The sequence below is a fragment of the Delphinapterus leucas genome, chromosome 2, assembly GCF_059928025.1.
Source record: "Delphinapterus leucas isolate spDelLeu-1000000601 "Yukka" chromosome 2, BTC_Dleu_Yukka2, whole genome shotgun sequence".
Lineage (NCBI taxonomy): Eukaryota > Metazoa > Chordata > Mammalia > Artiodactyla > Monodontidae > Delphinapterus > Delphinapterus leucas.
Window position 1 is genome coordinate 95248532 of NC_143130.1, and position 21413 is coordinate 95269944.

Below are 21413 nucleotides of genomic sequence, written 5' to 3' on the forward strand. Positions count from 1 at the left end.
AGGTTCCTTAAAAAACTAAAAATAGAACTACCATATGACCCAGCAATCCCACTACTGGGCATATAGCCTGAGAAAACCATAATTCAGAAAGAGACATATACCACAGTGTTCATTGCAGCTCTATTTACAATAGCCAGGACATGGAAGTAACCAAGGTGTCCATCGACAGATGAATGGATAAAGAAGATGTGGCACATACATACAATGGAATATTACTCAGCCATAAAAAGAAACGAAACTGAGTTATTTGTAGTGAGGTAGATGGACCTAGAGACTGTCATACAGGGTGAAGTAAGTCAAAAAGAGAAAAACAAATACCGTATGCTAACATATATATATGGAATCTAGAGAAAAAAAAAAAGGTTCTGAAGAACCGAGGGGCAGGACTGGAATAAAGATGCAGATGTAGAGAATGGACTTGAGGACACAGGGAGGGGGAAGGGTAAGCTGGGACGAAATGAGAGAGTGGTATGGACTAATATATACTACCAAATGTAAAATAGCTAGCGAGTGGGAAGCAGCCGCATAGCACAGGGAGATCAGCTCGGTGCTTTGTGACCACCTAGAGGGGTGGGATAGGGAGGGTGGGAGGGAGACACAAGAGGGAGGGGATACGGGGATATATGTATATGTATAGCTGATTCACTTTGTTATACAGCAGAAACCAACACACCATTGTAAAGCAATTATACTCCAATAAAGATGTTTAAAAACAAAACAAAACAGTAAACAGCAGAAAAATCACATTCTTACCCCATTCCCTAGCTCCCCTCCCCACAGGCAACCAATGGTCTTTGTAGTTTCTTTTATATCCTTCTATAGATATGCCATATATATGCAGGCCAGTCCAGCTGCACCTGAGAGAGCTTCTGGTGACACAGTCTCAGAAGCCCAGATAAAACCCAGGAGGCCAAAGAGGGCCAAATAGGAGATCCTCCTCTGTGTCGTGTCCTTGTTGACTAAACAAGTAGAAATAGGAAAGACATAAGCCCTAAGTCCCAACAGAGTTCCAAACTTTCTGGTAGAGTGTCTCAAACCCATCAGGCTTGGAAGAGGCAGAGCTCTTGCTTCTGCTTTTAGGACATTTATTTTTCACCAACAAATTCCACCCGCTAATCTCTTTCACACAGATGAATCGCAGACACACATGTTCTCTCTTTATACTATCAAAATGGCCCATGAACATCTAACAGCTTGCAGCTCATGATATGTTTAGGCCCTGAATTTGGAGTTGGATATGGGCCTCCTTCCAGAGTCTTTCAGTGTCATCCAGGTAACATCTCTGAGGGTCTCTTGAGGCCACTGAAGCAAGAGGCTTAGAAGCTTACCTGGGCTTCTCCAACTGTCAGATCTTGCCCCCCTCCACCCCCCACTCCAGCCTGTCAGACATACCCCTGTCTGGGCCTCCTGGCACAAGAGATAAAACAAGAAAGGGGAACTCCTAGCAGCTGGTCCAAGAGATACCAGAGGGGAAGGAGCAGGAGAGACAAACATGTGGGGAAGCAGAAGGAAACTCCAGTATTTACAGATTCTTAAGCCAACAAAAGTGCCTTCATCATTTTCTGTCTGGAAGACAGATTCAGAGAGGAAGCTCAGAGCAACAGTTCAAGACAGGCATTTCCTATAGCCAAGTGGATAAGAGCAGCCTGCAGCCATGGGACAAGGTGAGCCAAGCCTGCTCTCCACAGGGCTTACTGGGCTCTCAGTAGCTCCTCCATCCTTACATGTTTTCATTAAAAGAAGCAGGATGGTGGTGGAGGCGACGATGATGTGACCGTGACGGCGAGGTGGTAGTGGGTGTTAATGGTGGTGGAGGTGATGGCAGTAGGGCTATGGTGGGGGGATAGTAAATGGGTGCTGCTGCTGGTGGAGGGGCTGAGGTGTGGGGGCTGGCAGTGGGTACTGGTGGTACTGGAGGTAATGGTTGTGTGGCTCTGGTGGGAAGGGTAGTAGTCGGTGCTGGCAGCAGTGGAGATGACGGAGGTGGGTTATGGTGGGAAGTGGTGGTGGGTGCTGTGGTAGCGATGGTACTGGGAGTGTGGCTATGGAGTGGCAATAGGGTAGGTTGTTGGTGGTAAATTGGTCATCGTCATGATGATGGTGGTAAGATGATGATGGTGGTTAAACGGATTTATATTCTTTATCCCAGGATCATCCTAACATGGCTCTTCTCACTGGGTTGTGGTACATCAAAGCTAAATGGGAGAGAAGGAAGGTAGGAGGCAGGGAATCCAACTAAAAGGGGCAGAGGCAGACACCAAGCTGGGAAACAGGCAGCAGCAGAGAATGCAGAAATCTCAGGGGCCTCTGTTAGCACATTTACATTTACAAGTTCTCGATGTAAAGTGAGAACTGCCTGAGAGGATGTCATGATACTCACAGGCCCCCTCCTTGTAGCGTTTTTCTGGGCTGCATGGTACCAAGGGTTTAATGAGCCTTTAGGTGAAAGAGCCACGTGCAATCTCGAGTGAGTTGCTTCTACTCTCTGGGCCTCACTCTTCTCACGTATAAAACAAAACAATTGGACTCAGTGATTTCAAAACTAGCTCTAAAAGTTGTCTGATTGTGTTCTTAGGAAAAAAATGAGTAGGGGTGAGCAAAATTCTGGATTTTATTCATTGCTTCTGGATTGGGACCAGAAAGGGGGGTTGACAATGAGAACAAGCTTCGCTCTTATTAATAATAGTAACAGTCCTACTTAATGGGACTTACTATGTGTCTGACATGGTGCCAAGTGTATTATATACATTACCTCATTTGCTTTCCACAACCCTGCAAGGAGGGATGATTGTTCTAAGGAAGAGGAAACTGAGGCTCAGAGTAGTTAAGTTACTTGCCTGAGATCGCACAGCTAGTAAGTGAGTTGAGCCAAAGATTTAAACCCTGGTCTCTGACTCCAGCGTCTCTGCATTTACTGACATTGTCATATTTGCCTAGTCTCCATGATTTCTTTCTTTTCACAATAGGCCTGGGGATCAAGAGCTGCGACTTCCAGGCAGCAAGAAACAATGTAGAGCACCACACCAATGACATCAGCTCCCAGCGCCTCATTGTGAGGAGGGGGCAGCCCTTCACCATCAGCCTGAACTTCTGGACTCCAATCCGCACATTTTTGCATACCCTGAAGAAGGTAGTCCTCATTGCACAAACTGGTGAGTGGGGCAGGCCTCGACCTCTTTGGCAGCAGGACTGGGGGTTTCTTTCTCTTGCCCACCAAGGGGCACATGGCTCACACTGCACCTGGGCCTCCAGAAGTCCTGCCCACTGGCAGGGCCTGTGAGGATGAGATAATATGCATAATAAGTAGCATTTATTATGATTCAGAAGTTTCTCAGCCACATTATCACTAAGGGGTTCCTTTGTTGCATATATAATATCAGTTTTGTAGAAAAGTCTGAATGGGATTTAACCTAGGCTAAATATAACATTTAATTGCTACTACTTGCTGAATCTGTACTACATGTCAGATATTGAGCCAAGGGCTTTACATGCAATATCTCATTAAAACCTCACATTGGGGGCTTCCCTCCTGGTGCAGTGGTTAAGAATCCTCCTGCCAATGAAGGGGACACGGGTTCGAGCCCTGGTCCAGGAAGATCCCACATGCTGCAGAGCAACTAAGCCCGTGTGCCACAACTACTGAGCCTGCACTCTACAGTCTGCAGGCCACAACTATTGAGCCTGCGAGCCACAACTACTGAGCCCATGTGCCACAACTACTGAAGCCTGCGTGCTTAGAGCCCACGCTCTGCAATAAGAGAAGCCACTGCAATGAGAAGCCCGCGCACCGCAACAAAGACCCAATGCAGCCAAAAATACATAAATAAAATAAATAAATGTATTTAAAAAAAAACAACCTCACGTTGGCCCTATGAAAGAGGTATCATTACTACACCCATGTTATACACTATGAACCTTTTCTAGATTTAGGTCCATGAGCGCTGAGGACCTGTGCTCTCCCATCACCCTTTACTGCCTCCCATTCCTGGATGGGCTGCTTTCATTCTCCTCCTAATCTAATTTTCACTTGCTCCATCTTTGGGATACTTCGCTTTGTTACTCTGAGTTGTGGCAAAGAGATCCAAATGACCAATTCATCTCTGTGTGACTGCAGGAGAGCAGCCTTCCAAGGCCAACCAGACCCAAGCCACGTTCTCAATTTCCAGTCTTGGGGACCGGAAGTGGTGGAGTGCAATGGTGGAGGAGAGAGATGACCAGTCCTGGACTATCTCTGTGACCACACCCGCAGACGCTGTCATTGGCCACTACTCACTCCTGCTGCAGGTTTCAGGCAGGAAGCAATGCCTGGGCCAGTTCACACTGCTCTTTAACCCCTGGGGTCGAGGTGAGTTTGGACCTTGGCCAGCCTGGGCTACAAAGGACTCAAGGCCCCGGAGCTGGGGTACGACTGCTCCAGGCCTCAGGACCCAGCTCCCTCTAGGGCGGCACTAGCACTCAGCTCCTGTGGTGCCTGCCTTCTGGATGAATGGCCTCTCAGACCCAGGGTCCTCTCTTGGGGTCATCTTGGAAGAAGCAGTCCAGGGCTTCCCACTGAGAGCAGAGGCTTGTCTGGTGCTGGCTCATGCTATTTGGTCACAGGAGCTGAGACTCACTGAGATGACCCTAGGAGAACTACCCTCTTTTATAACAGGACAGGGGCCAAGAGCTGGAAAGCGCTTCAGGAAAAGAGGCGACCTGAGGGACGGGCTTCTCTGTTCCCTCCCTGGGCTCCCGTAGTCTGTCTCCAGGGTGAATCCAGGTTTTGTGGGACCTGAAGTTTATATAATTTGGGGGACCCTCTTTCAGAAAAAGAACACAGAATTTTGAATTGCTAAGGCTCCTCCCTGGGCTTATAGGGGTCTGTACTGGTGGGGGGCCCAGAGCTGCAGCTTCAACTTCACAGTAAATCTTCCTTTCTGAGCTCTCTGCTTTTCTCCACTTGTTAGTTCTGTCCTTACTACAGACTGCTGGGTTCTCTCCACACTGACCTATCCCAATATCTGCCTGGAGCAACAAATCAAACAGCCAGCCTCCCTAGCTCAGCAGCCTCTGGGTGGACTTCCTGGGGTCAGGTGGCCTCCAGTGGCCACCTCTGGCAAAGCTCAGCTCTAGCTGTCGGGACTATTTCATCTAGAAAAGTCATCAGACATGGCTGACGTGCTCCAAACGGGAGCTAAGAGAACATTTCCTCTTCCTGCCCATTCTGAAGACTGAATCTGTCTTCCCTTTAGAATCTGCCACCCCCCACCTTAAACCTTTGTGTTCCCTGAACGGTTGTTTGGGGGACGGGAAAAGTTTCCTCCTGCTTGCCTGTCCCTGCTACGCCAGACAAGCCTTTTCCTTTCACAGCCTCATTACGAGGCAGGGCTGGGAACAAGGGGAAGTAGAAGAAATCTTACCAGGTTCCTGCACCCCAGTACCTGATGCCCTTTCTATATGGCACCTGAATCCCAGTGAGCTCCCTATCTCCACTTCTTTTGCCCAGGCTGGGGTTCTGCAGTATCCCCTCTGTCAGGTGGCCCTGTCTCTCCTCAGTTCAGGCCCTTTGCTTCTGCTCCAAGGGGTTTGGCAGGTTGAACAATGGATGAGAACTAGTGTCCATTGAGGTGCCCTTGCCCCATGTGGGTGAGTGTGGATTCAGGGCCCCTTCAGCTGGGGGAGGCCCCATGGCTCTCCGTACACTGAAAGACCCTCAAGCCATTCCCTCCAAAACTGAGGGTTTAGTGTACCTGCCTCGCTGACTTTGAGCCCACATCCAGAGCTAGACCCTGATGGCCAGAGCAAAGACACAGCAAAGACAGTTCTGGGACAGTGCTTGGTTCAGAGGGAGCTCACAGTCTTGACTCAGTGCCAGGATTCTTGCCTCCATGCCTGGCTTGTAGGGACCTGTGTAGGGAAGGCCTCTCTATGGAGATGAGGGAGGCGTGGGGGGGGCAGGGTCTGTCTGGCCAGGAGTGAGTTGTTGGCACTGCTCACCTGGGAGGTAAGAGATTTTCAGAGGTTATCTGGGACTCAGTCTCATCTTAGCATACTTGGAGATGGGGCTCTCCTGGATTCAAAAGGAAATTTTGCACCCTGTAATGAAAGAATCCTATTCATAAGCAGGGACTTTATAAGGGGGGGAGGGGCTACACCCAAGCAGAGAAGAGGAGGGGCTGCTACCTATGCTCTGAAAATGTACTTCCCAGAGCCTGCAGGGCCTGGGGCCAAACACCTCAGTTTAAAGTGACTTCCAAAGAAGAGATGTCCAGCTGACTTCACAGACAGTACTAAGGATGGAGGGGCAGGGGCCCAGGGCTCCTTGGGCCCATGGCTCTGTGATCCTCTGTCCCAGGTTTTTCAGGGATTCCTGATTTCTAATATGCCATCCTTCTTTTACTTTGAGTACCCTCATCCCAGTTGGATGCCTGGGGGATGGTTTGGAAATCCTCTTCTCTTTCTAGTCCCCCAGAACTAGTCTACCACCCCCCACTTCACCCCTAGCACCAGGCAGAGGGAGACACTTGGCAAGCAGAGCAGGTCCCTCTGCTGCTCCCAGCTTCCTAGAGTGGGTGATGGCCTCCTTAAAGCCCCCACCCTCCTCATGATCCCCAGCCCAACCCTTGGATGAAGACAGCAGGAGAGGCTGCGGGGAGAGACCATAGGAGTCTCAGACCCACTTGGACACCCTGGGTGGAAACTAATGCTCTGGCTACCGCTCTACACATACCTGCTCAAATTCCCTTCTGCTCATGCCTGTCAACACGTTTGATTGGTTTTTCGGAATCACTTTTTTTTTTTGGTTGAACTTGTGAGAGAGACATAACAGGCCCCCTGGGACGCTCCCTGGGCTATTGCCAAATTCTCTTGGTTCAGTAGCACTCTGGCTGCAAGTATCTTCGGGAACCAGCAGGCCTTTTAAGGTTGGCTTGTTCCTGTTGGCTGGCTGACCATGAAGGCCACCATGGCTGACCCAGGGACTCTGACCCCCTTCCCCACTCTCACCAGAGAGGAGCCTGGATCCCAGTGTGGGGTGAAAAGAGGGGGTTCCTCCTCAGTCCTCATCAGGCCTGGAGCTGAAGAGAAGGCCTGCAGCTGAATCCCACCTGAGCATGGAGGGCAGAGGCCTGGAGGTGGAGGGCAAGCCCAGTATCCCCCAGAGCCTCATTCCTGCCTGCTTCTCTCCAGAGGATGCTGTGTTCCTGGCGAATGAAGCTCAACGCAGGGAGTACTTGCTGAACCAGAACGGCCTCATCTTCCTGGGCACAGCTGACTGCATCCAGGCTGAGCCCTGGGACTTTGGCCAGGTACAGGGGCCTCTGGGGAAGCCTGGGGGACAGTGAGTGTCCCATAACCTTCAGTACTCAGGTCAAACAGAGTGGGCAGGTCCAAAATCCCCTGGTCATGAGGCCATTTCTTTATGCAGTTTCAGCCCCGTGGTACCTCTCCTCCCTCAGAGCCACACTAGACCATCCTCCACAGCTTCCAGAGCTATCTTCCTAAAGACGACGTAAATCAAACCTCTGTTAAATCCCCACCATCTACAGGATAAAAAACAAATCCCCAGGCTTGACACGCAAGGCTCTTCACAGTCGGGCCACTGCTTTCCTTTCCCCAAGAGCCACTCCATGCTCCAGCCCCTGGCCATCCCTTGAATGTGCAGGCTGAATATTCCCTCTGCCAGGAATACCTTCCCTCCCTTATCCCCTGGAAAACTCCTACCCATCTTTTAAGGCCCTCTGAAAGCCTTCCCCAGCCCCCAGAGGCAGAGTGACTCTCTCCACTGTGCTCTCTGGGTGGGCATCTCTCCTACAGCCCTGGCCACGTTGCTGAGATCTGTAGCCTAAGCAGCCACATGTCCCCCTCACTCCTAACCCCGGGCTCCTCAAGAGCAGGAGCTGCTGTCTTATCTGCCCCCACACAGGACTGCCCTGTCAGGGGCAGTGGGAGCAAATGACATGGAAAACGATAGAAATGAGAGGACTCGACACGGCCCTGGCGCTCAAGAGCTCACGCTATCAGGAGTCAGACGACAGAAGAGGCAAATGGCTGGAGTGCCGGGCACAGGGACCAGGCAGCCCTGGGGGCAGAGGGAAAAGCCAGAACTCCCAAGGGGGCAAGGCAGGAAGGAGTGGAGCCTGAGTCTGGAGAAGGACGAGGGGACAGGGTTGACTTGTGGGAAGAATGCCTGACCTGCACACCCACCATCATGGCCCTGTGTGGTCCTTATAGTTCGAGGAGGATGTCATCGACCTCAGCCTGGACTTACTGAGCGTGGACAAGCGGGTGGAGAAGTGGGGCAACCCCGTGCATGTGGCCCGTGTCTTGGGTGCATTGGTGAGTGAGGACAGGGTCGGGAGGGGGAGGTGACGAGACGGCAGCCCTCTGACAGAGCTGCCCCACCTCTACGGCCCTGTCAATCTTCAAATCACAAGTGGTCCCCTCCTCCCACGGTGTGGGGGACAGTCCTTGAAGAAGGTTCTGAGTGAGGAGGGAAGGACACTAGCATCCACAGGGGAGAGAAAAGCACAGGGAGGTGTCATCCCTCAGGACACAAGCCAGCAAGGACTAAAACTGGTCCGGATTTCCTTGGCCCCTCCCTTCCTCCCCACCCCCAGCCCAACCTGGGGGCTTAGGTCCCTGGGAGGAAAGGAGTCACGTCCATCTTACCCAGTGTTTGCTGCTAAGGTGGTCAAAGGCATTTGTTCTCATTTCTAAATTATTCCCATGAAGGTAGCTTGGTGCTTTCCTGTTGTCCTTAAAAGTTCTCTCACAGGAATAACGTGTCCCGCATTTCCTCATGTGGCTCCGTCCACGCCTCTGAAGAGCTGGTGAGGGACAGGGCCAGCCTGCGAGGGGGAGGAAGCTTGGGATGTGTGGGCCTCGAGGCCCCAGGTGAAAACACTTACAAGGAATGGGAGCCAGGCAGGCCAAGGGGCAGCCCTCCTGCCGCTCTTGTGTCCTGAGCTTTGTTTTTCACTACGGCCCATGAAGCCCTGCTTCTGGAGGACTTGTTAAAAAGGAGGATTCCCAGGAATTCCCTGGCGGTCCAGTGGTTAGGAGTCAGCGCTTTCACTGCCCAGGGACACGCAGGTTTAACAAGTTCCAGGTGATTGCCATGCAGGTGGTCTGTTCACCCCCCTTGGAGAACTGTGATGAGCCCTCCTTGCCCATCCACATTTCCCCGAACAGCTGCACGCCCTCAAGGAGAAGAGTGTCCTGCCCACCCCGCAGATCCAGACCACCGAGGAAAAGGCCTTGCTGAACAAGCGCCGGGGCAGCGCGCCCATCCTGCGGCAGTGGGTCAAGGGCCAGGGGAGGCCCGTGTATGATGGTCAGGCCTGGGTGTTGGCTGCCGTTGCTTGCACAGGTACAGAGCAGGTTTGCCTGCCGCACCCAAACGTTCCCTTGGCGACGGCGCAGTGTCTGCCCTGCTTCTTGGTTTACCCCTCCTCCACCCACAGCACTTCCCCGCCTCCATCACACCCATAACTGCTTCCGGTGCAGTTATAACCGCTTCCGGTGCAGTTATAACTGCTTCTGCTTCCGTCTGGCCAAGAAACCAGCTATTTATCCCGAGCAGCTCCTCCCAACCAGCTGCTGCTCCTTTTGCCCCTTCGGCAAACTTGGGCCCATCTGGCGAGCTCTGCTCCCAAACTCACTTTTCCCCAAAGCTTCCCCTGGCCCTGCCCCAGGAAAGCAAGCCCTGCTGTGTATCCCGTAAGCCTCCCCCCGCTGTGTACTCTGCCTGCTGTGTAACTGGTTTGTTCCTCGTTTCTGGGCCCTCATATGGCCTGGGTCTGGCTGGTGTCAATTCTAACTTTCTGGTGCCTGTGCCCCTTCTCTTTCCACAATGTCACCTGGCATTTAAGATAGTGAAAGTGCCCGGTGTCCAGAGGAGACCCTGAAAACGCTAGCCATGTACCCTGCCCCCCACATTCCAGGCCTCTCTGGTGCCCTGACCCCCTGCCCCCTTCCATGCAGTGCTGCGAGGCCTGGGAATCCCTGCCCGCGTCATTACCACGTTCGCCTCAGCCCAGGGCACTGGCGGGGGCCTGCTCGTAGATGAGTACTACAGTGAGGAGGGGCTTCAGAATGGAGAAGGCCACAGAGGCAGAATCTGGTGAGAAGCCCGAAGGGGATGAGGTCCCAGACCTGGAAGGGCTCCAAGCCCGCGGGGTGTCACCCATGGGAACCCCAAGGGGCCCTGCTGAGAGTAGGCCTTCAAGACTCTTGAAAGCAGCATGGTCAGGGTGAGTTGTGGAGTGCATGCCCCTTCCCAGGACCACTTTTATGCAGCATCCTCCTATCCCCCTAGTAACAGCTGTGTCATTTCTAGGACCGCTTCGGGACTCTTTTTTTCCCCATTTGAGTTGCTTCCTTTGCTACCTTCAGGATCTTCCAGACTTCCACGGAGTGCTGGATGGCTCGGCCTGCTCTGCCCCAGGGTTATGACGGATGGCAGATTCTGTACCCAAGTGCCCCTAATGGAGGTGGAGGTAAAGCTTGGGCATGGGCCCAGGACTTCCCTGGGCTGCACAGAGCTGCATGAGGACAAGGAGTCCTTCGGAGAGGAAAGAGGGGCAGCAGGTGGTCCAAAGGGGGTCTGCATCCCCTAAAACAGGAGAAGCGCCAGGAATGATAGTGACCAGCAGAATGCTGACCTGATGCCCGCAGGCTCAAGGGAACAAATGTGTTAGCTATCTTGGCCCCAAGGTCTCAGGGAGACTAGCCCCCCTCAGAGCAACAGGTGAGGGAGCTAAGTCTCATGGAAGGGCAGAGGGTCTTAAGACAGCTTGTAGAGTGGGACTTCTGGGGTTCTGGTTGTGGATGAAGAGGATATCAGGATAGGCTCAAGCTCAGAAAAGGAATCTTCAGGAGTTATAAAAGGATGGCTCTTCCTTTCCCAGGAACAGAACTGTCACAGAGCCTGGCACATAGGAAGTGCTCAGCAAAGGCAACCTATCCGTATCATGTCTGTAGTCAAGCTGGCTTAGGAACTCCCGTGTACTCTGTACCTCTGAGGTTATTACCTGTCCAGTTTCTGAGAGGGCTTCTGCCATAGGCCATGACCAAAAAGTGTTGTCCCTAAATAGTGAGTTTCACCTCAGCTGTGCCCTCTCAGAAACCTTGCCTAGTGCCCACCTCTGACCTTGATCCCAGGGGAGGGACAATAGGGCATAGGATGGGGACTGCTGTTGTGAGCTCTGACCCAAGCTGAGGTCTGGGCGTGGTCTCGCTCACCGACCTTTCTCCCTTTCTCTCCCTCAGTCCTGGAGGCCTGTGATTTGGTCCCAGTCAAAGCAGTCAAGGAGGGGACGCTGGGGCTGACCCCTGCAGTATCAGACATTTTTGCCTCAATAAATGCCTCATGTGTGGTCTGGAAGTGCCATGAGGATGGGACACTGGAGCTGACCGACTCCAACACTAAGTATGTTGGCAACAACATCAGCACCAAGGGTGTGGACTGTGACCGCTGTGAGGACATCACGCAGAACTACAAGTATCCTGAAGGTACTGGGCAGAGGAGGGCCCTGAAACAGCAACAGGAGGAAAAGAATGGGCCAGACACACGCAGGCCAAAGAGAGGTCCTTTCCCCATCATATAAAACAGGATTTCTCAGCCCTGTTTGGCATTATTCACATTCTGGACTGGCTAACTTCGTTGTGGAGGGCTGTGCACCATAGGACATTCAGCAGCATTCCTGGCCTCTATCCACTAGATGCCGGCTCCCCCTCAACCACTGCCACCAGTTGTGACAACCAGAAATGTCTCCCAACATTTCCAGATGTCCCCTGGGGGCACAATTGCCCCCAGTTAAGAACCACTGTTATACAACAGCACAGTTAATACCAAGCCCAGCTGCCAAGAGATGTTCTCTCTCTTCTGCTCTCCTTCAACACCCCTCCAAGCTGATTTGGAGCCCACCACTGCAGTGTCCACCCATTTGTCCAAACAAGAAGCCCTGCACTGTCCTTGAGTCTCCCCCATCACCACCCCACTGTACTCTCACACCCATCTCCTCATCTCCTTCCCCATTGCCTGTGGATCATCCAGGGCCTCATCATCTCTCGTCTAAAGTATTGCAGCAGCCTCCTAACTAGACCCCCGCCTCCAGTCTCCCCATCATTACTCTATTTTCAACTTACAGTTTCCAGAATGAGCTTCCCAAGACACAAATATAATTATGTTACAGAATATTCCTGTTCCAGAATATTCCATGGCCTCCATTGCCCTTGGAATAAGTCCAAACTTCTTCACTTAGGAAGATTCAAGTCCCTGCAACTTGTACAAAAACTAGCTCTCTCACCGTTCAAGGGGCAAATTCATAGCACTTGAAGAACTTGATCCCGTGAGTGGCTTTGAAGAGATACACTGTATCTGTGGTGGGTCTAACACAGATCTTTTTTTGGCTAAATATGGACCTAGAGGTTTGCAAAGCTCATGTGGCTTTGGCATTTGAACAGCAGCGAGAAAATGAACCTTAATCCTGGGCTGCTATTAGAAGGGTCTACACCTGCTGGGTAAGAGGTCTGCTTTGTTTATTCCATTCTTCAGGATCTCTTCAAGAAAAAGAGGTGCTGGAGAAAGTCCAGGAAAACAGAATGAAACATGGGAAAGACGATGGCATCCATCCTCCCAGTCTCGAGACTGATGATCCTTTACATTTCTTCTTGGAAGCACCCAGCTCCCTAGCCCTGGGAGGGGACGCCCGGTTCTCTGTGAACTTGTTAAACCCTAGTGACCATGATAAAGAAGTGCAGCTGGCTGTTGGGCTGCAGGCAGTATACTACAATGGTGTCCTTGCTGCCAAGCTCTGGACGAAGAAGCTTGTCCTTACACTCAGGGCCAACTCAGGTAACTCTCTACGGCCCCCCTCCCCAGACACTCTACACACCCAGCTCCTGCCCTGGGCAGGCAGCGGCCATACAGCACCCCCTGCAGATCTGAAGAGATAGCATCTAGCCCCTGGTGTGCCCTCTCTCTCTCTCTTTCTCTTTTTCTCATTCAATACATATTTATTGAGCTTCACACAGGGAAAAAAACCCCACAATTCTGATTGCAGTTATATCAGCAAACAGACAGTGTAAGAAGTGTTTGATAAGGTAAACAGAGTACAATGGCGGGTTAGCGTCTTACCCAGGCTGGAGCAGGCTGCCCCCAGGTAAATCGGGCTGCCCTCGGTCTTGAAGGTTGAGTAGGACAGTGTCAGACAGTAAAGTGGGTCAAGGGCGGGCTTCCCTGGTGGCGCAGTGGTTGAGAGTCTGCCTACCGATGCAGGGGGTGCGGGTTCGTGCCCGGTCTGGGAGGATCCCACATGCCGCGGAGCGGCTGGGCCCGTGAGCCATGGCCACTGGGCCTGCGCGTCCGGAGCCTGTGCTCTGCAACGGGAGAGGCCACAGCGGTGAGAGGCCCGCGTACCGCAAAAAAAAAAAAAAAAAAAAAAAAAAGTGGGTCAAGGGCATTCCAGGAAGAAGGGACATATGCTCAGGTTCTTCCTCCTCCTTCAGATTCTTATTTAATTGAGTTGGGATGGGATCCAGGCACTGGTATTTTTTCAGAGCTCCCTGGGTTATTCTAGGGTTGAAATTCCCTGGACTAGAGCAGTTCTCCAACTTTGCTGCATATCAGAACCACCTGGGGGAAGTTTGATGCTCAGCCTGCACCCCAGACCAATTAAGTCAGAAATTCTATGGTTTGGCCCAAACATCAAAAAAAGTTTTAAGTCCTTGGGTGATTCCAATGTGCAGGCAAGAGAATCAGTGGAATAGTGCTTGTCTACATGATTGCAGCAGCCTCCTGACGGGTCCCCCTGCCTCCAGTCCCTCCACCCTGTTCCCTTTCCAAGGGAGGGAGGGATGGAGTGGGGGAGTGGTGTGAGAGCTGGACAAGGCCAGATCATGAAGCGGCTTGTAGGTCCTGCTGAGGAGTTTGGGCTTTGTTCTCCGGGCAGTGGGGAGCTGGTGGGAGGTTTTAACCAGGGGAGTCAATGTGATCAGAAATTCATGGGCAGAATGGAATGGAAGGGGTCGTATTAGAGTCGTGGTTCTCAACCTTGGCTGCACGTTGAATCACCTGGGGAATTTAAAAAATACTGATGCTTGGGCCTCACCATCAGAGTCTGTTATAATTGATTTGGGGTGTGGCCTGGCACTGGGATTGTTTTATAAAGCTTCCCATATGATTCTAATGTACATCCAATGTCGACAACCACTGGATTGGAGGTTGGAAGGTTTTGTAATAATCAAGCCAAGAAATAAAGGACAAACTAAACTAGCTGCACTTTTCAAATGAAGTCATATTGAAGAGGTAGGCTAGATTGAACTCGTGTATGTGGGGAGAGGGTGCTTCCAGCTTGGGTGAGCCTCCAGAATAGGGCAAATGGGGAAGAGCAGGTTTGGGGAGAAAGATGTCGAGTTCTGTTTGTGGCATGTTGGATTTGAAAGCCCATAAGACATCCAAGCTGTGACGGCCAGTAGGCAGCTGGAAACCTAAACCTGGTATTCAAGATAAAGGCCTGTTTGGGGGTGGGGGGAGTGGGAGAGGACTGTGAGAGGGTGAGGAGGAAACCCAGGCAGCACCAGCATGTTGGGGTGCAGGGGGAAGTCAGGGAAAGAGCAGAGTGAGAGACTGAGAAGTGAAAGAGAGGATGGGGGCACGAAGCAAGGTCAGCAGAGAGGCCATGAGAGGTCAGGGCTGAAAAGCGTCCACTGACAGAGTGGTCTGACAGAGAAGCAATGGCAAAGACCAGGTTCCTGGAGCTTAAACAGATTGAGAGTTGAGGAAGTGAGACAAGGTGTGCAGTCCTTCCTGGAAGAATGGATGGAAAAAGAAGGGAGACCTGGTGGTAGTCAGCCAGGGACACTGGGGAGGAGGGTGTTCTTTGTTTTCTTTTAAGATGAGAGACAGCAGAATCCACTTACATGCTGAGGAAGAATCAGCAGAGAGAAAAGGACAGAAACCTCAGGAGAGATGGGTTATAATTGATGGTGCAATCCTTGGGGAAATGAGAGGCAACTAGAATAATTATAGCTCACATTTATCAAGCACTTATTTTTGGCAAACATGGTGTTAAATGTTCTATATGCATCATCTCATTTATCTTCATAACGACCTTATGAGGCAGGAGCCATTATTATCCCACTTTACAGATGAGGAGACCAAGACACAGAGAATTAAATAATTTGCCCGAAGTTACACAGCTAAGCAGTGGTGGGGTCAGGGTGGGGCACTGATTTAAAAAGCAAAGGACTGGACTTGGGCAGGGGGGATGCCTTACCCTCCAGGGGGGTTAACAGCAGGGGTAGATGTCTATATCTGTAGGTTGCGAATGAGAACATGAGCTCGAGAGGCTTCCTCAAGGACGAAGGATGGCTTCATTTTCGCTGCAAAAGGGAAAGAGCAGAAGCAGAGAAGGGGAGGGGACTAAGCATACATATATTCAGCCACAGCTGGGTGGCAGGTCTGAGACCAGCACTTAAAGACTGTCTCGTGAACCACAAGCCGTCCCTCCAGGTAGGCATTGTTATTAGACAAGGAAACAGGCTCCAAGAGCTTCACTTGTTCTAGTTCACAGGTGCCCTTTCCCCAGCCCTGTGGAGGTGGTCCATCAAGAGTGTTAGTGGCGGCGGTGATGGTGGTCATGGGTGGGTTCTTGACTGAGTTCAATTTTGAAATTGCTGTGAGGAATGAGGCATCTTTCTGGCTTCAGTGAGGTCCCAACTCCTTTGCGTTGTGTGTGAAACTACTGCTCATTTCCAGGGCGCATGCACTCACCCCTGGGTGCTGACTCCACCTGTCATATGTTTCAGCTGAGAAAATCTCCACCTTCCTGTCCTTCTCCAATTTTAAACAAAACCCGCCAGAGAATAGTTTCCTCAGACTCACCGCTATGGCAACACACTCCAGCCCTACCTGCTTTGCTCAGCAAGACATCGCCATTTGCAGACCACACCTTGCCATCGAGGTAGGCACCAGTCCTTCCCCATATCACTGGCGTTTGCCGCTACTCAGGTCCCCGTTTCAGAAGGCACCGAGTCTCTCCAGCTTCAGAGCAGGTGACGGTGCTGAAGAACTACCAGGAAATGCTGGGTTGAGAGCTCCTTCTCTTGAAAGAGATGGTTTCTTATACATGCTATTAAAGTTTAAATCTTCCAACTTTAGTTCAGATTAAGTAAAGTTTTCTAAAATCGGGGTCTTCCCAGTTGCTGCCTCTATACTTACAGAGATAATAACAGCCTATGTTTATTTAGCACTTTGTACATGTGCCAATGTATTTTCACCTCTTTTACTTCTTTTAATACAAAAGCCCTGGGAGGTGGAATTGTTCCCATTGTTCAGAGGAGGAAACAGTCCCAGAGAGCATCATGCCCACGATCATAAAAATAGGACATTTTAGAGGCTTAGGGCTCTTGGTCCAGTACTCTTTCCACATGTCTACCCAGACCAAAACGAATGTGACCTGGTCTCTGCTCTGGAAGAGGTTATTACAGTTGGGCAAGGGAGACACAACGTGTGGTCTTTTATGTCAGAGCTTTAGGAGAGGTACAAAGTCGCTCTGGGACAAGTGAAGTAAAGGGGATTAATTCCAGCTGGTGGGTTTGGGGAAGACTTCATGCAGGATGTGGCATTTGTGTTGGGCCTTGAAAAATGGGTAAGCTTTCAGTGCAGAAGTGGGGGAAGGCCGTTGCAGACAGAAGGCTGAGTAAAGAGGCCCAAAGGAGGGGAGCCTGAGGGGTGCATTGAGGCTCCGAAGGTGCCCGAAGAGGCTGGCGTGTCTTGCAGTCAGGGGAGGAACAGATGAGCCTGCAGGTAGATTGGGAGCAGATCAGGAAGGGCTCTGAATGCCAACCGAAGCTGGATTCTGAGGACAATGGGAAACCCTCCAAAGTTTCTAAGTGAGGGAAAGGCACCATCAGAGGTTGTCAGTGATGGGTCAAGGGTGAGAGTAAATGCAGGAAGAGCAGGTAGAGGGGTAGAGAAGTCAGCTGTGGAGTTTGGGTGAGGATGGCAGAGCTAGGAGAGTAACTGAGGAGGCTTCAGGGAGGGTGGCCAGGAGGGGAAGGAGCAACTGCAGCTCTGTGCTCTTGGCATCTCCCACAGATGCCAGAGACAGCAGAGCAACATCAGCCCCTTACGGCCTCAGTCAGCATCCATAACTCCTTAGATGCTCCCATGAAGGGCTGTGTGATCTCCATCTTCGGAAGGGGACTCATTCACAGAGAGAAGAGCTACAGGTAAGAGACCGCAAGCTTCTCAACCCACAAAAACATCTCAACTGGTCAGAAAGGCAGGAACCCAAGATCGATGACTGTCTTTTTGCTTTGTCTATGGAGACAGAGCAAATACCTGCCAGAGTTGAACTAAAGGATTAGGGCCTCTCTCATCCTGGGGCCACCAATGTGGGTGCAGGAGTGACGGAGGAGGTTCTGTGCCTCTCGGGCACCTGACGCTGGCCGCGGCTCTGGTCACACAGGGAGAGCCTGGGTATTGCTGGTGAATGCAGGTGAGGGGGTTAGGGCTGGGTGGGAGGGAACGCCACAGGGAGGGTAGGCTGCCTCTCAGTGAAGCCAGAGAGCTGCATTCTACTAGTGACAACACAATACAGAATTTTGTTTATTTCTACATTCTCTTTTACTCCTATTCCCTACCCCCATTCCCACTACCACCCTTCATATCCCTTTTTTAGTATGTATGAGTACTGTTGCTTCATGAGTACTGTATTCTTAACTTACGTAAACGGTGTTACGTCTAATTCTTTTTCTTTTCATTCAGAACTATGTTTTTACGATTCATCCACATGTCAAGTCCATTGCTTCTGCTGCATATTACTCCATCGTGTACACCCCCGACTTCCTACCACGCCACTCCACAGCGCCTCCAACTCTCGGACACTACAGATATACGTCCCCTTACATACTCGCTTGAAAATCTGTGGGAGGTGGGGGGAAATACGCGCAGGAATGGAGTAGCTGAGACATAGGATATGACCTGGTTTGACCACGTGCTATCAGATTGGCTTGCATAATGGCTGCAAGAGTCTACAACTCCCTCCAGCAGTACTTGACAGTTTCTATCTTCCTACCATTCCTCCACTCTTGGCAATACCCAGCTTTGTCTTTTTTTCCAGTCTAACAGGATAAGGTAATATCTCATTATTGTTTTAATTTGTTAACTCTTCATATGTTTATTAGCCTTTTCCATTTCCTCCTCTGTATAGTTTGTTTTTAACTTTGCCCACTTTTCTTTTGGTGTTCCTGCCTTTTTTCCTTGTTGATTTGTGTGTGTGTGTGTGTGTACACAAACCCTGTATAGTCTAGATTAGTGCCTTATTGGTTTTAGATGTTGTATCTTCGCTCATTATTGCTCCTTCTCTCATGAAGTCCATGGCATCTTCTGCTGAATACATACATACAGTTTAGAGTTCACGATGCCCTCTCCTACCACCCATGAGGTCCCTCACAGGTTGTCTGGTTGTTGAGCCACTGCCTCAACCTCAAGAAACTCAGTGGGTCAGTCTTGCCCATAAGTTGAGAGGAGGGACTACCAACATTTAACCAGACTTCTGTGTTCTCCCAGCTCAACTGTGGGGCAAAGCTCCTCAAAAATATCTGCACCATTCCCTCAGTCAACATAAGAAGGTCCACAGGCAGACTAGAAGGTTGCTAATAGGGCTGCAAAACACCACCTGTTGACATACTGACATCTCAATATGCCCACTGGACCCTCTGCAGTTAGCAACGAGGGTTCCAAAACAGCCTTCCCAAACATACTATTACTAAGAAGGAGACCAGACTGAAGTCGCAGGTGATAAACGAAACAACAGGTGTAACTTGGAAGCCCTTAGAATAGGATGTTTCTCTTCTCAAACATACAACTGCTCACCATAGGAGGCTCCTGCCTTCCATCCCCTTCAAACCTCCTCTAACAGCAAGGTACTTGGATGTTTATTTCTTCAGAGTCCACTTCTTTAAGCAGGTAAGGATCAGAGTCACTGGGACCAGCAAAGCAATGACCCTGGGACAGAACTAGCACCTGCCTTTTCCTTTATTTCAGATTAAGTTCGGTGCAGTCCAGAAACACCTTGCGCACCCAACTCAAGTTCACACCAATGCAGGTGGGGCTCCAGAGGCTCACTGTGGAAATGGACTGCAACATGTTCCAGAACCTAACCAACTTCAGAAGTGTCACTGTGGTAGCCCCTGAAACTCCAGCTTAAACTTCCAGCTCCAGCATCACTCTCCCCAACCACCCCTTGAATCTACAATCTAAAACCGAATGTGCTGGGAAGAGAAACTCTGCTTATCAGACAAGTAGATCTCTGTTCAGGTTGACCTGAACAAAGAGTGACCAAGAACAAAACTAGATTCCCAGAAATCAATAGAAAAGACATTCATTCATTTCTGTCACCCCAGCTCAAGGCACCCATGAAGACTAGTTGTCTTAGAACGGAAACTACTGGGCTTGAGGAATAAAAAGAAGCCTTTGTAAAGGTACTCAGATAAGTAAATTCAGATTTTTTGAGTCCAGGGTTCTTCATAACCATTTACTGTTCACTCATACATTAATTTATAAAGGAAAAGAACCTAACATTTAAATCATTCTTGTATTTCTAATGAAATGGGACAATATTAGCTAAAAATATGATTTTTAGGTAATCCTAAGATTACACTGACCAGTGCCATCCCTGACCATTATCCTTAAAGATCCAAAGATGACTGAAGAAAGTTATAAAACACACAGCATGAGACCTGAGCACAGAATGATCTTCTAGACTCAGCTACAGATAAGTCCTTATTAGAGTTAAATATTATTAAATATTAAATATCCCACAATTAAGTCTGATGTTAAAAACATAAATTTGGTCCAGTAGAGAAATACACAATTATTAAGAATAAAGAAAATAGGACCTATTAAAAAAAGAAAAAGAAAATAGGACCTTTAAAGAAAGATAAAAGAACTGGACTCCTTTTGTACAAAGTTACAAGTTTTTTTGTTTGCTTACATTTTGTTGCTTTGATACTCTTTCATTTTAGTTCCTTTTCCTTATAACACTTTTTAAAAGTACAGAATGGCACTTTATAAAAGTAAATTAAAACTCTTAAAAAAATAAAATAAAACTCTTGACTCAAGGAATTTCGACCCCAAATACACACTAGTCTCTCAAAAGAACGGCTGCTGGACTTGGAGGGTACTATGCTAAGTGAAATAAGTCAGACAGAGAACTATAAATACTGTATGATATCACTTATATGTGGAATCTAAAAAATACAACACACTACTGAAGATAACAAAGAAGGGTGGTGGGAATTTAAAAAAAGGATAGCTGCTGTTGCTTATTATACCTAAAGAGACCATGGGAACATCAGAAGGGCAGATGTGATGAAGTAAATCTATACAAGACAAAGGACCAGCAATAGAAGTGTGGAGACCTGTAGTACATACATAAGGCCTAAGTCAGGTCACCAGAATATACATCACTGTGTACCTTGCTCTCTAAGATATGACCTTCCAGGTTTACCATGCTTTCCAAGATGTGATTTTCCAGACTGATGCAAAAATATAATTAACTGGCGATGGTTTTGCAAAAGGATTAACTGAAGAGGCCCTTAATATTATATAAACTCTCATACGTTTAAAATTTTTTGATTTATAAAAATTTTGTACTTACATTTGGGGATACGTAATACAAAATAGAGAATAACAATACAAGTATGTATAAGGAAAACAACCCTGTTCAATAAGGTGAACAAACCTAACAACTGAGCTTGTTAACCTAAAAAAACAGCCAGTTATATTACCAGTAAGATGGGTTTATTCAGGAATAACAAAGAACTGCAATTCGGGTCAAACAGGCTATGGTAAAAGCCACAGGCAAGTCCCACAAATGAAGGAGTAAAAAGGAGGAAGCTGGAGTTCTGAACAAAATTCCATGGAGGAAAGCAAGAATTCAGGGTGATGAGGGGTTCTCACTGGCTTAGTAGCTGAGGTAGTCAGTTTCTCCTAGGAGAGGCAATATACATCATTCCTGTCTGTAACTGACAGTCCTTCCTGTTATTGACCTACAGTGGTACTGCATGAGAGCCGCCCCCCCCCCCACCCCCCCCCCCCCCCCCCCCCCGCCCTTTCTGGCCTCTCAACTCATTTTAAAGAAGGTTTCCCTTTATTAATTTTCACAAGCTCAATACCAATAGAGGCATGGAGTAAACTGGAATAATATTCAGAAGAACCTCCTGGTAAGAATAATTATATTCTATAACATGCTGAAGTACTAAGAGGGGTTCTGGAGACATCTGCTCTAAAAAAAGTCAAGTCTTTTTCTTCTAAATATATTTCTGAGCAGAATCAGATCTTTAGACCTATAAACCTATAACAAAAGCAATGTTGTTAGTCTCAACCCACATATTTCTGGTAGAAAAGACTTTGGAAAGGT

At 49.4% G+C, this 21413-nt stretch overlaps 1 protein-coding gene across 1 annotated transcript; it reads left to right on the forward strand.

The window, feature by feature from the left end:
- The first annotated feature begins 1269 nt into the window (after nucleotides 1-1269).
- On the forward strand, nucleotides 1270-20112 carry EPB42 (erythrocyte membrane protein band 4.2). The gene is made up of 13 exons (XM_022587306.3): nucleotides 1270-1664; nucleotides 2967-3152; nucleotides 4115-4345; nucleotides 7168-7286; nucleotides 8212-8316; nucleotides 9172-9349; nucleotides 9964-10102; nucleotides 10375-10478; nucleotides 11251-11493; nucleotides 12539-12838; nucleotides 15793-15947; nucleotides 17084-17217; nucleotides 19037-20112. Exons 1-13 carry the CDS (start codon nucleotides 1655-1657, stop codon nucleotides 19197-19199), a joined length of 2067 nt encoding a protein of 688 aa, XP_022443014.1. The 5' UTR covers nucleotides 1270-1654; the 3' UTR covers nucleotides 19200-20112.
- Nucleotides 20113-21413: the final 1301 nt, after the last annotated feature.

Bases quoted from the DNA above. Each gene is read 5' to 3' on its own strand.
- EPB42 (XM_022587306.3), top strand. The intron at 4,346-7,167 runs GTGAGTTTGGAC...GCTTCTCTCCAG, and splicing joins CTTTAACCCCTGGGGTCGAG to AGGATGCTGTGTTCCTGGCG. The intron at 8,317-9,171 runs GTGAGTGAGGAC...TTCCCCGAACAG, and splicing joins CCCGTGTCTTGGGTGCATTG to CTGCACGCCCTCAAGGAGAA.